General features: G+C 43.6%; 2 protein-coding genes across 3 annotated transcripts in view; both read left to right on the forward strand.

Moving 5' to 3' along the window:
* LOC107396280 (serine/threonine-protein phosphatase 2A 55 kDa regulatory subunit B beta isoform) overlaps positions 1–382 on the forward strand; it is a 93,146-nt gene extending 92,764 nt beyond the window's left edge. For both annotated transcript variants that reach the window (XM_070545907.1, XM_054733991.2), the window contains exon 10: positions 20–382. In XM_070545907.1, coding sequence (XP_070402008.1) covers positions 20–175 — 156 coding nt within the window. In that variant the 3' untranslated portion in view covers positions 176–382. The remainder of the gene's footprint in view (positions 1–19) is intronic.
* Positions 383–1,869: 1,487 nt separating this feature from the next.
* On the forward strand, positions 1,870–3,509 carry gpr151 (G protein-coupled receptor 151). The gene is made up of 2 exons (XM_015975909.3): positions 1,870–1,935; positions 2,022–3,509. The coding sequence occupies exon 2, from the start codon at positions 2,043–2,045 to the stop codon at positions 3,372–3,374; it is 1,332 nt and encodes a 443-aa protein (XP_015831395.3). The 5' UTR covers positions 1,870–1,935; positions 2,022–2,042; the 3' UTR covers positions 3,375–3,509.
* Positions 3,510–13,611: the final 10,102 nt, after the last annotated feature.

Genomic DNA, 13,611 nt, shown 5'->3' on the forward strand with positions numbered 1-13,611 from the left:
CTGTGTTTTTGTCCTGCAGGTGTGTGTGGGAGGGAAACGTCGCAAGGACGAGATCAGTGTGGACAGCCTGGACTTCAGCAAGAAGATCCTGCACACAACGTGGCACCCGCATGAGAACATCATAGCTGTAGCAGCCACCAATAATCTCTACATTTTCCAAGACAAGGTGAACTAAAGCAGCAGCCCGTTCCCTGATGGACCCCGCAGCTCCACACCAACGAGGAGCTGCTGTCTTTAACCCCCCACCCCACCCTGGGGTCGGCCATCCTCGGACTGATGTGGGGACGTGGCCGGTAAAAAGGATGTGAGGGGGAGAGAGCTTCATTCCACAAGATGGCTTCTAATGTAAATGATTTTAACCACGCGGACCAGCAGAAGTGGTTCCAGTGCATTTATGCAACAGGAGGTTCGCTGCGTGAGAAACGTTACGCAGCAGCCCTCTGACCCTGCGGAGGAGGGCGGATGAGCCCACAGGACGCGGGTGGCTCGGTGTCGTGTAGCATCAGCTCCCCCTGTCTTTCTTTCTCATGCTGCGGTGCATGTGAGGACCCTGAGCAGCGGACGCTGAGTGGAGAAGACTGTTAGAGCCCAGCCCCAGAAACTGAGTGGGTCTCACTAGAACCGGTTTTGTGTCTCCATGGCGAGACATCTGTAGTCTGTGATGTGAACGGAGCCCTTCTGGGCTCCAGAGTGTTTCATTGAAATCTGTTGTTTTGTTGAGTCCTTCTCTTGGTCTGTTTAGAAGCTGTGGTGCCTTCTTTTTGGTATGTGGGGGTTGTGATGTATTCAGCATGGGGGGTGGGGGGGGGGGGTACGTAGGATTTTTGCTCTCGTCCCTTCTTCTTTCTTACCAAACGACAAGAACAGAAGACAGAAGTCTGTGTGCAGGTTCCCATGGGGACGAGGTGTTACAGGACATGGGTTAGGTCAGGACCTGGACAGCCTGCGTGATGTCCTTGACTCAAGTGAAAAACGACGTAGCCACTTCTTTCTTTTTCTCTCTTCAAAAAGAATTTTCCAGAAGAGAATCTGAATTCTTCACCAGATGTAATTTTGCCTGGATGGTGCTGAAAATGATCTGTAGATGGAAACCTAAACGTTTGCATGCTCTGGTTCTGCTGAATTCAACAGCCTGCATTTAGTCATGTGAACATCTACAGCTCATTTGAGGCACACAGGCTGTGAAGGACATGCTTTATTTTGGATAGTTCTGGTCTTTGTGCATGTTTCTCTTCTGGCCCATGACGAGCGACGTCTACGACAGCGGGTTGTGCCGCAGCACTCGGACCAGTTGATGGATTATCCCGGAGCCGACTCCCGTGAAGCGAAGCAGCCTGAGGCCTGACTGAACTCTGTGAAAATCAGGGAATATTTAATTGTGATTCATTTAACAGTAAAACCTTCTAAACAAGCTTCTTTGTGACACTTGTAATTGAAACAAACCAACTTTTATAGCTCAGAATGTATCGGAATGCCATGCAGTCTTTATGCTTACGAGACTTCACTTTGAATAAAAAAGAATAAAGATTTGCAAGCTCGTGTTCTGACCTGTGAGCATCTGTTGAATCAGTGTGTCAGACCTGTGCAGCGTGTGGGGTGAGGGCGCCATCTGGTGGCCCGAGCCCCTGCAGGAGTTGGTCTACGTAAATGTAAAAGCGTCACTTCTGACTGATCTCATCTCAGCTTTTTGTGACTCTTGATTGAACCTCCAGACTTACTCAGTGTTTGTAAAACCCTAATGTGGCTGATTAGTCTCAGAGTTAGACCTCCACTAGAATCATTTGGACACATTATGCTGAGTTTTGCTGATTGGCCCCATGTGGGTGTAGCCAGAGTGCTTTTTCCCAGCTGGGGATGCCAGCTGTCAATCAAACAGCATCTTTATAATTGGCCTCAGAGGCTGCAGCGCCGCGTCTCAGGATAACGCGGAACCAGGTAGGAGCTCCGGTGTGGTCCAAGCAGTTTCCACCAAGAAGCTTTTTTAATCTTTGATTTTACTAAAAACCATTTTTTTGTTTTAGATCCCCATCTCGTTGAAATCAATGGAAAAGCCAATGGGGGGCAATGGGAGTGTGGTGAACAGCTCCGTCTACACGTGGATCTTCAATGACCGTGACTCGTTCCAGCACCTGGATCCTAATGAGCTCAGGGTCCTGGTACCAGCCATCCTGGGAGTCATCTGTGTGTTGGGGGTGGCTTGTAACCTGACTGCAGTGGTCATCCTGTGCTCAAACGCACACAGGGGCAAACTGTCTCTCATCAACTCTCTCATCTTCAACCTGATGTTTGCAGACGGGCTCCTGCTGATGTTCACGGTGCCTTTCAGGGCTGCGTCGTACTCCAAGGCCAGCTGGAATCTGGGATGGGCTGTGTGCAAGACGGCCGACTGGTTCCTCCAGTCCTGCATGGCGGCAAAGAGCCTCACTGTGGCGTTCATGGCCAAAGCATGCTGCCGCTATGTATCAAACCCCACCAGGCAGGTGATCATCCACACGGGCAACATCCTGGTGGTGCTCTTCTTCCTCTGGCTGTCTGCATGCTCCGTCACCATCCCTCTGTGGCTTTTTGCAAAGCTGGAGGAAGGGATTCACGGACTTGTGTGTGTGCTGAGGGTCTCTCCTGAAGCCCGGGATTTCATGTCAGTGTATGTCAAAGCATACCCTCTGGGGGTCTACGGTGCTCCTCTTAGCTTTGCCCTGATGTACTTCTGGAAGGCTTACGGCCACTGCCAGCGCCGCTCCAGTAAAACTCAGAATCTGCGCACTCAGATCCGATCCAGGAGGCTCACCTTAATGCTCTTCAGCCTCACCGTGGCCATGGCTGTGCTCTGGCTACCCCAGTGGGTGGTGTGGGTTTGGGAGCGTCACGTAGCGGGTAAAGAAACTGAAGGACAGCCCCTCATCTCCTCTCCACCTATTTTCCTGACCCTTTCTGCTCAGCTGCTCACCTTCTCTCTGTCGTTGGTGAACCCTCTCATCGTCCTCTTCCTCTCTGAGGAGTTCAGAGAAAGTTACAGAGGTCTGTGGAGGCGCCTCACCCTGCGCAAGCAGCCTGCACCGAAACCTAAACCTGGACCGCACAATCCTACCTCTCTCCAGTCTCCTTGTCCCAGACCAGAAACGTCAGGCCAGCTGAGCAAAGCGAGGAGTCGCCAGTTCAGCTTCAGCCAAGAACCAAGCCGTGGGAGTCAGCTCCAGCTGGAGGAAGGTGCAGAAAGGAGTGGGAACGAAGAGGACAGGGTGAGCCTGAAAGACGGGATGGTCTTTCCTGATGTGGAGCAGTTCTGGCAAGAGAGAGAGACCGGATCGCAAACAGAGGAAAATGACCCGGTGCCGTGGGAACACCAAGCTAAAGAGGACAAACCAAACCTCTGAGAGTTGCAGAGTAAATCACTGATGTTCTGTCTGCTGTAGTTAGTTTTGTTCAAAGGTAAGGGCTGAAACCAAGAGGACTACAGATACAGCAGTGTCATCCACGTAGAAAGAAACTTAGATCTTTAGGAAGCAGAATAGATTCAAATGATTGTAAACTTGTTATCAGTGGCTGTAAATAAAGCTTGATTTTAGAACACAGCGTCTCTTCCTACGCAGAGAGCTCGGAATAATGCCGCAGAAAGTAACGATCCTAGAAACCGTTGTAGAGCTAGCTAGTCTAGAAGTGTGAGAATAAAGCTCTGTTAACTCTGGGAACTGTGTTTGCATTAAATGTGACAGAAGTTTTCAATAAAAGTTGTGTGAAAAAGTATTCTGGCTGTGATTATTTCATCAGGTCTCTTGTGAACCTGCAGGTGCAGTCTTAACGAGATCCTGCTGACACGGAGTCATTAACGTGTTAATGGGGATCCTAATAAGGTGTCGGTGGACTCTTCTCTGCGGGAAGCTCATAAGGAATTCCTTCTTCATTGATCTGGAATCACATATGTCAGGATCTCACAGCTGAATGTGTAGAAATGACGTCTAGAGCGTTCTGCCTCTGAGAAGTACTAAATAGCAGCCTTAGACCGTGGTTTGGGATCATCTGTAAGAGCATTGGGATGTAGTCATTCCATAGTTACTTAACGTCTCCCATCTCTTATGACATTCTCCTCTCATTAATCATGTATGTCAACCTTTTGTTGCCAGAGGCGAGTTATTAAATCAGAGCAACACTTACATCCCACCATCAGTCCCCAGAGTGATGACCTGGCCATAAACACTGCAGCAAAAATAAAGTTCGACGCCCATTAATGGACTGAAAATGCATCAGCCACTGTTGGAGCAGAGGAATAATTGAATGTTGCCGTTCATAAATAACTGCTGTAGAGCCATCTATAGAGACACTGTGTGACCAACACCCCAGGGATTTCCTGCTTGGGCTCCTGGGTTTGACATTTAAACCAATTAATGAGCCGGTAAATCTACACTAGTGGGATTTTATCCAATTTGAACAGGAAAGCCTGGAGCTGCTGATGCTAACCAGGTTGCTCTAAAGCAGAGAGGAACTAGCTTAATGCTTTCAGGGGACTGCATCACAAACTACAGAAGGTCACGTTAAAATACCAGAAGCTGCGACTTATTCTGATGGGCATTACACCCAAACAAATGTATAAAAACAACAACTTTCAGCGGCATGCACAGGCTCTAATCAGCCAGTTGCAACAGAAAACACCAATAGTGACCGTTTGACAGGAATAAAATAGCACTTCTGAACTAACGGTGTGATTCCTGAGCAGCTGCTTGCACAACACATGATAAATCTGGCAGAATTTGAAATTATTCTTTCAGATATTTATAAGTATTAAACGAACGATGTAAAACAGAGTGAAATCTGATCAAGACTTGATCCAGGGTCTGAGGAATGCCCTTCACCAGAGGTATGACCAAGTCACTGCTTTGCAAGTCACAAGTACGTCACAAGTCTTTCCAGTCAATTCTTGAGTCAAAGACAACCAAGTCCAAGTCAAGTCCAAAGTCAATGATGTGGAATTCCAAATCGAGTCCAAGTCCTTAACTTTGAATTTTCAAGTCATAATCAAGTCATCTGTCCAACTTCAATTTAATGACAATGATAATAAATAAATTCCAGAATAAAAGCTCCTTAAAGCTTCATGTATTCACTCAAACAGCAGAAAGTGCAACTGAAACTGATTATAAACAAAGAGCTGCTGCAGTTAGCAGAACAAGATGGAACCCACAACCAAGAATGATTTATGATTTTTGTCCATGTCCATCAAATACGCTCAAGTCATCATTAAGTCAACAGATGCACGTCAGTTCAAGTCACAAGGCATTGGCGTTCAAGTCCGAGTCAAGCCATAAGTCTTTATAGATTTTATCAAGTCAAGTCAAAAGTCATTAAAATAATGACTCGAGTCTGACTCAAGTCCAAGTTGTGTGACTCGAGTCCACACCTCTGCCCTATACGGATCACATTACACATCAGACAAATGGTCTCAGTAAAAGAAGTGCTCTCAAGAGTTTTCATCCATCACACAAAACCCAGGATTTACCTAAGAGGACACAGACACACGCTCGCTTGCCCCACAGCCCTAACCCTAACCCTAACCCTGGTCCTCCATCCCCCATCACCCAAACAGCACTTTCTATAAGCAGGACCTTCACTCAGCTCTCTTCTATTATTAATCCCAGTCTTCCAACTGGAGGACGATATTATCTGGACATATAATGTAAAAAAGAGGAATGACAAGCAGCTCAAGACATTTGCTCAGAATGAGCCCAGGTTTAAAGTTTCTTGATTCATTTATTAAAACCATTCATCTTGGGCTCATTTTTGTGCAGAAGTAAAAGTTAAATGAGATCATGTGAGGAGAGAAGACCTGTTGTTGGGCTGCGTCGTGTTTGTAAACACAATCCACTACAATCATAGATCAGATTAAATCATTCACAAAAGGTCATTTGTTCTCTATTCAGCAAATAAACATCAAATTAAACTACTTTCACAACCCTGTAATCCATCAGTCTCAGGCACTTTCACAGGTTTTTATTCACCCAAACGTATTACTGTAATTATTATTATTATTATTATTATTATTACTATTATTATTGTTATTATTATTACTATTATTATTACTATTATTATTGTTATTATTACTATTATTATTGTTATTACTATTATTATTATATTATTATTATTTTCGTTATTAATATTATTATTATTGCTATTATTATTATTATTATTACTATTATTATTATTATTATTATTATTATTATTATTTTTACTACTACTATTATTATTATTATTATTACTATTATTATTACTACTACTACTACTATTATTATTACTATTATTATTATTATTATTACTACTATTATTATTAGAATTATAAGTTTAAAGATTTATTACTAAACAAATTAAAACTAGACTAACTTAAACACTAAATGTATGGTGTAACTAAGGTGAATGAGACGGAGAATGGTGTAATGTGGAATGTTGTTCAGAACCAGCAAATCCGGAGAAACGATTAGTTCTGGTGGGAATGAAGGTGATGTCGTCGCGTTAAGCTTTGATGCAGAGATTCATAAACACATAAGACGCCATTCTGTCAGTCTACGTACCCTTAGCGGAAGTTCCCGTTAGATCAGGAGGTGTAGAGGTCCAGCTTGGACCTTTCTGGAGCCGAAGCCTGTAGAACAGCCGCGGCCGCTGACCAGTCCAGTCTTTGAGATACTTCCGGGTCACGACAGTTTATCGGCATCTAACAAGACCCAAAACGGGGTCGTGATGGTTCAACTTTTATTATGAAAGGAACCGTTGCAGCAGGTGGAACAGCAACAGATTTTATCCAGCTTGTCGTTGGTTCTTTTGGCTGAAGAGGAAAGTTACGGATTGGCCACTCCGACACTTCTCTAGAACGCTTTGAACTGGCGTTAAAGATGACGTGGGCATAGTTTTATACTTAGGATGTTTTGATTTATGGTCAAATGAAAAGATGACAGATTTACCAAGCACCACCAAAACCACGCCTCCGTCAGATCTGGCAGATTCTGATTGGATCAGTAAAAGCAATGTGTCATGTCTTAACGCTGCGTGAGATCAGTCTCTAGTGGAAACATTAAAAGTTATTTTACTTATTATATTCTATAGGATTATAATATCAAGTAATTAATATTTTCATTTCACAAATTGGTCACATCTTATTATTGACTAACACTTTGTTTGAGTAGCTTATTAAAAATAGAGTCCTTTGATCTATTGAAAAGAAAGAGTCCTTTGTCTTCATTCTTCTCTTGGGCTGGAAAGGAAAGCAGATTAGAAGCAAATGCATGAGACCTTGAGCAATATCTCATGCAGACTAGTTCTGTGTCAGAGGAGTGGGGGAAATGACTTTTAGGTGGAAAACAGTCATTTCATTCCGTTACATATCCCCCCTTTTCAATGGTACGGTGGTCCGTACAGAGACCACCTGGTGTTGAACAAACCAGAGTCCTATAGGGACCCCGACGACAGGGGGAGGTGCAGTTCCCCAGGAAGAGGCCAAAAGTGGTGAGGTACGAACCCCACTCCGAAGAACAGTACATGGTTTCAACAGTCTCGCATAATCCCTTTGGAAGCACACAAGTCAGCAGAGTATCCACGTGGAGGTAATAATATGAAGCAGGAGCAAAACTTTATATATCCATGGGTAGGGAATACTTCCAAAATAGTATATTGATCTTTGTAATTGCACTTATCGTGATCCAGTGCGGGAAAGAGCAGCAGGTAGGTCAGGTCCCAGTGAGCGAAGAATCCCAGCAACCATGCCGGAATCCACGGTCGTCCAGGTCCTATGAGCCAGAACACCCATCAGGAGGAGTAGAATCCGATGACGAATCATAGGTCCACCCCCAGGAATCGAGGATCATCGACGAAACTCAGAAGAGGAGAGAGAGCACAACACAGGGCACTTCAATGTAGACACAACAAAATGGCATCTAATGCAAATTAATAAACAAAAAGAAACCTAGCACCAAGTCCTAAAATACAAAGATTGGGCTGGAAAGGAAAACAGTACAAATATTTGCGACCTTGAACAATATCTCATGCAGACTAGTTCTTGCTGAGGAGAGGCGAGACTTTTAGGTGGAAAACAGTAATTTCATTCTATTACATTATTATTATTATTATTATTATTATTATTATTACTATTATTAATTATTATTATTATTACTTCTACCAGTAATAATAATAATAATAATAATAATAATAATAATAATAATAATAATAATAATAATACATTGTAATATTTAACTAAAACAGAGACCTTGGCTGCACTAAACGACTTCTCTAAACTTAAATAAAAACATAAATATAAAAATCTGCACAGGAAACGGTTGTTGACATCGACATCTGGAGCGGAGCTTTAACCTTTTGCCTAAACGATGTTTCTGACACTGATGAACACTTCTAGCTGTAAAGTACCTACATGAGCCTAATTTCATCTCCCATTAGGTAAAATCAATACCTCCTGCACCAGAGGCAGTGAAAATGAGTGTAGAACAGAACCATTTTCAATACTGATGCATTTTTTCCATAGCGTTAATTATTCATCTCCAGTTCCACATGAGAAGCGTCACTGGGGAGGACGAAGACTCTTTAGGTCTGTGCTCTCTGCCACTAGGGGGCAGTACATGTACATTTCAGGGTAGTTTTACACCATGTTGTCCTGACTGTGGCTAATGTTTAAAAAAACATTACGGTAAATGTTGATACCTGTGGAGCAGAAAGCTTGTGACCTCGGCGTTACTCTTCAGACTTTGACGGAGAATCCAATGCTGAACAAGTGCTGATTGTAGTTTCCTGCGCCTGCTGATGACATCATCATCCTACTGCAATACCACTCAGCCAAAATGTATTGCATCTCTTTTTCGATTCCGTTCGTTCACATGTGTTTAGGAAAGAGTTTAGCAGTTTTGTTGTTAAGTTTGTGTTTCTAACTAATCATTTTCAATGTGTTAACATCAATTCTGTAAGTCGTATGCCCAGCCGGTTATCTAGTCTGACGTCATTGACAGGCGGAGGACCTCGAACCGGCCAAAAGCAAACATGGCGTCTAATATGGCGTCCCAAAGACGCTAGATCCACGCCCTATGTGCTTTAGACAACTGGACATCATTTATTCATTTTCAACAACTTTTCAATGGATAATTCCAGAGGTTAAAGGTAAAATTACACATTGTCTCTTTACGGACGACATGAGTTCTTCAGGTCAGGGTCGGTCACTGTTTTTGGATGAAAAGTTAAAGTTTAGCAGAGAGCTGCTTCTGCTCCTGACTGCAGACACGGCTGTGTGAGAATCAGCATCACAAGTGAAAACAACTGCGGTTAAATGTGTCATAACACACGGGGGTGGGGGTCCCGCTGTGAGGGAGGCAGGGGTCTCACCTCGCTGTTTTATCTGTCAGCCAATCATCATCTTTAATAAATGGACCTCTACTGGCTGCTGTCACTAATTATGCTCAGCCTGAGACCATCACCTCCCTTTGGTCCTGAGGGAGATCAGCTGGATCTTCATGGACCTGATGAGCATGTGTGTGTGTGTGTGTGTGTGTGTGTGTGTGTGTGTGTGTGTGTGTGTGTGTGTGTGTGTGTGTGTGTGTGTGTGTGTGTGTGTGTGTGTGTGTGTGTGTGTGTGTGTGGTCCTGGTATTTAATGATGTTTTGATCAGACTATATCGGTGAGTTTTCATCTCAGTAGAGGTTTTAAAGGGCAGGGACACTTCAGTAGGTCTGAGAACGGTCGTCACTTCTGTTAGCCAGGGTTACGGACTGAAATAAAACACCGGGTAGAGTTAAAATGACTGAACTCTGAGACAGTTTTATGTCATAACATTATTCATTTTTATTTTATTTATTCTTTATTTAACCAGGAAGGTCACATTGAGCGTAAACACCTAATTTCCAATGAAGTCCTGGTCAAATAAAACAACCAAATAGATGTTTATATTTTAATTTGTGTAAAAAATATTGATTTAATCCATTATCACTTGAAAGGTTTAAATGTGCAAAATGGGTTAACTTTTATTTGCCCTTTAAAATCATCTAATCAGCTTAGTGCAAGCCCATGTTACCATGTTTCATGTGAAATAAAGCTTGACGTGAGGAAAAATGTGACCTTGTGTTATGATTGGAAAAAGAAATTGACCCTTTCTGGACACCGTCACAGATGATTATCGAACTACTCCTGGTCCTGACCAGTGACTGTAGAAAAAGAAGGTCCTAATGCGTCCAGAATCAGAAACCTGCCATATCCGCCCGCGGTGGATGATCTACAGGTGGTAAGGGCCAATTTTATTTCTTTATACTGATATATAGCTATATCAATATTTAATGAATATGTCAGATTCATGTTATGCTAACGTTAGTTAATGAACAACTCACTTTTAAAAACTAGATTGTCTAATTTATTTTCTAGGTTTAAATGGATAGCATTTACACTGATGAGAGTCCCAAAGAGGCCCATCATGCCCAGAACCCCCTCCGGCTCCCGTTCTTCACCGGCATATATTTGATACAGCATACAGGCACTGAGCAGCACCAGGCTGTCTCCTAGCAACACGTCACTGGTGGATCCCCGATCTCCTCCAGCCAAAAAGAAAGCTCCCACATTGGCCCTCATCCCCAATAAGCACACCATCACTGCTACGAAGTGAACCAGCTTGTAGCACGTCTTCAGGAAGAACCAGGACAGCACCATCAGCACCGGGGTGACAAAGCAGTTCAGCAGCTGTGTGCTTGTCAGGGTGGTAAACTGGTAAGCTTTCACAACCACATAGTTAGCCTTCACATCGGCCAGACCTGTCACCAGATAGTTCCACCATTTAGGATGTTGCCATCCTATTTACGGGTGCAGAGGAATGTTGTGTAGGTGAGCAGCAGCAGGGCGTGGTTGAGAAATCTCTGAACCATGGGCGTCTCCACCTTAGAGTCAGCCAGTAACAGACAGGTCATTGACAGGAGTTGACCCAAGGCGCCATTATGTGTTGACGCAAGAGCCCTCTGAGCTTGCAGAGGAAGACGGAGACATGCCCCAAATTTTAACTATCCGACGAAAGAAACGGAGACCACAAGCTTGTTACTGGTCAGGACACTGCTTCCTGTTTTGATTCGTCAACAGCACAGACATATATGTTCAGAGTAGACCCGCTGCTCCCCCACGAGAGGAGCCGGTTGAGGTGGCTCAGGCATCTGGTCAGAATGCCTCCTGAACGCCTCCCTGGTGAGGTTTTCCGGGCACGTCCAACCGGGAGTCATCCTAAAGGTAGACCCAGGACACACTGGAGGGACTATGTCTCTCACCTGGCTAGGGAACGCCTTGGGATTCCCTGGAGGAGCTGGCCCAAGTGGCTGGGGAGAGGGAAGTTTGAGCTGCTGCCCCTGCGACCTGACTCCGAATAAGCAGCAGAAGAAAATGGATGGACATATATATTCAATATGGTCAACAGCACTGTCACCAAAAATAAAAAGATATCTAGCGGCAGACATGGAACAGATTGAAGAATGCATCATGGAAAAAGTTTGAAAATATGGACATTTATTCATCCGTGACTGAAGAAGTTCAAATGTGCAGCAATGCTTTATTTGTGGATGGAAAACAAGAGAAACGTCGATTTAGAGGATCGCATGAGGAGGCGGAGCGGAAAGAGGGACACATTTGTCCGTGGTTAAAAGTTCTTAAAATACTTTTAAACAATGTAAACACAATAGTAAATGCACTACTGTGGACTGGACTTGTGACTGTAATGGTGGCAGCGTACCTCAGAAGAGCGCTACGCCCTCTGTTGTCCTGGCGGGGAACTGTTTTGCAACAATCCCCAGCTGAAAGAGAAGTCTGACAGCAGAGCGTCTCTCCCTCTCAGAGCTGAGGGAGAAGTATAAATGAGGCTTTATCCATTTAGATGATTTGGACTGACTGAAGACAGAAGAAGAGGTGATAAAAAGTCTGTCGTCAGCAGTTGAATGTATCTGGATGAGAAAAGCCTAAAAATAACCATCGAAGACCTGAGCGGTGCATCAGCCTCCTTTTGATCCTTCTAAAGTTTCTTTTAAAGTTCTCTGAACCTGATTTTGTCCTAATTCAACTCATTTATTTGTCGGGCTATCTTGTTATGGAATTGATAAAAGGCTTATTAATTTGTGATTTACTCATTTAAAAACATTCCCTAGAATTGGTTTAGTGCTTAGATAAACAGACAAAAGCATTTTACCCTCTGACTGACTCACAGGACTATAATATGTCCCATAAAAAATAAAAACCCACCATCAGAAACTTATCAAACAGCCTCCCACCCCCAAGCCGCTCCCATCCCTGCATTTGCACAACTTCCAGAATAAGACGTGAGACATCCAGGTAGGTTGGGTCCTCCCCCTCCGGGTCACGACGTACTCACCGCTACGGTCCGCCTTACGCCGTAGACACAAATACACCCTTTTTCTAAATAAACTGAAACTCAAAGAAAAAGCCAAGTATAAATAATCAAAAACAGATGCCAAACCGTTTCAAAAGAGCCATTGTTATTTCTTCAAGCTGAGTCTGTAGTAAAAAAAAAAAACTTGTGACTTGACTTTAAGCCATGTGACTCAAATTCACATCTCTCCCATCTCTTCCCTCCTTTTGTTCTAATAAAGCCTAGAAACACAAAATCAAGATAAACCATGTGTCATGTTTCGAGGATGTTTAGGACCCAAATATGCAGATACCCAGGAGGACACGAGGCAGGAGTAGATATAAAGAAAACATCCTATTATTTGAGGATGAACAAAAATAAACCCAACGGCAGCGAGCCTAAAGTCCAAAACTCCAAAGCAGGAGAAACAAAGCTCACCAAGAGCACAGACTCGGATGAGACAAAAAACTCACACAGAGCACGACCAAACATTGACAGAATAGAAACAATGGACCGACACCAAACAGAGACAAGACAGGGCTTAAATACACAGGGAGAACAGTTCAGGAAACAGGAAGCAGGTGAGGGCTGGAGGGAAGGCAGGTGACAATAATTATCTAAACGGGGAAAACAGAAACAGAGGAGGGCAAATACCGACACACAAAACTAAACAACAATATCTGAAGACAGAGGGAAGGGCTCACACATACTAGCTGGAGGAGGACATAGCACAAACACACACACACACACACACACACACACACACACACACACACACACACACTGAGCTGGAGACAAAGAGGCTGGAGCTGACCTGGGAGGAATTATTAAAAAGGGTAACAACATAAGACACGTAACTGAGACTCAGACAAAAGACACATGAGGGCGCTATGAGACACAGAAGGGAATCTAGAGAGGGATGGAGAAACATCAGGAGACACATGAAGGAAGACACAGACGCAGACCATGACACAGGGAAGTGCTGTAGTGTTGCATCGTGGAACAGAACATGTTTAGACATTTATCTATTCATATTTTAATATAAAAACCTGGATTTTTGTTTTTTAAGCACCATGATACAAGAAATCTACAAATTGTCGTACAAAGTTTGACAAAATACCACAAAGATGGTCCCATAGGACGCGTTTCTGAATGCTTGTTGTTTATAGCCTCTAGTGTACGTCCAACAGAGCTGCAGCTTTTCTGTCTAATTTAGCACGGAACAGCTTTAATACACAGAAGAAGCAACC

This window comes from Nothobranchius furzeri, chromosome 2, assembly GCF_043380555.1.
Source record: "Nothobranchius furzeri strain GRZ-AD chromosome 2, NfurGRZ-RIMD1, whole genome shotgun sequence".
Taxonomy (NCBI): domain Eukaryota; kingdom Metazoa; phylum Chordata; class Actinopteri; order Cyprinodontiformes; family Nothobranchiidae; genus Nothobranchius; species Nothobranchius furzeri.

What these genes read in the sequence shown, in the direction of transcription:
- gpr151 (XM_015975909.3), top strand. Translation starts at nt 2,043, where the DNA reads ATGGAAAAGCCAATGGGGGGCAATGGGAGTGTGGTGAACAGCTCCGTC.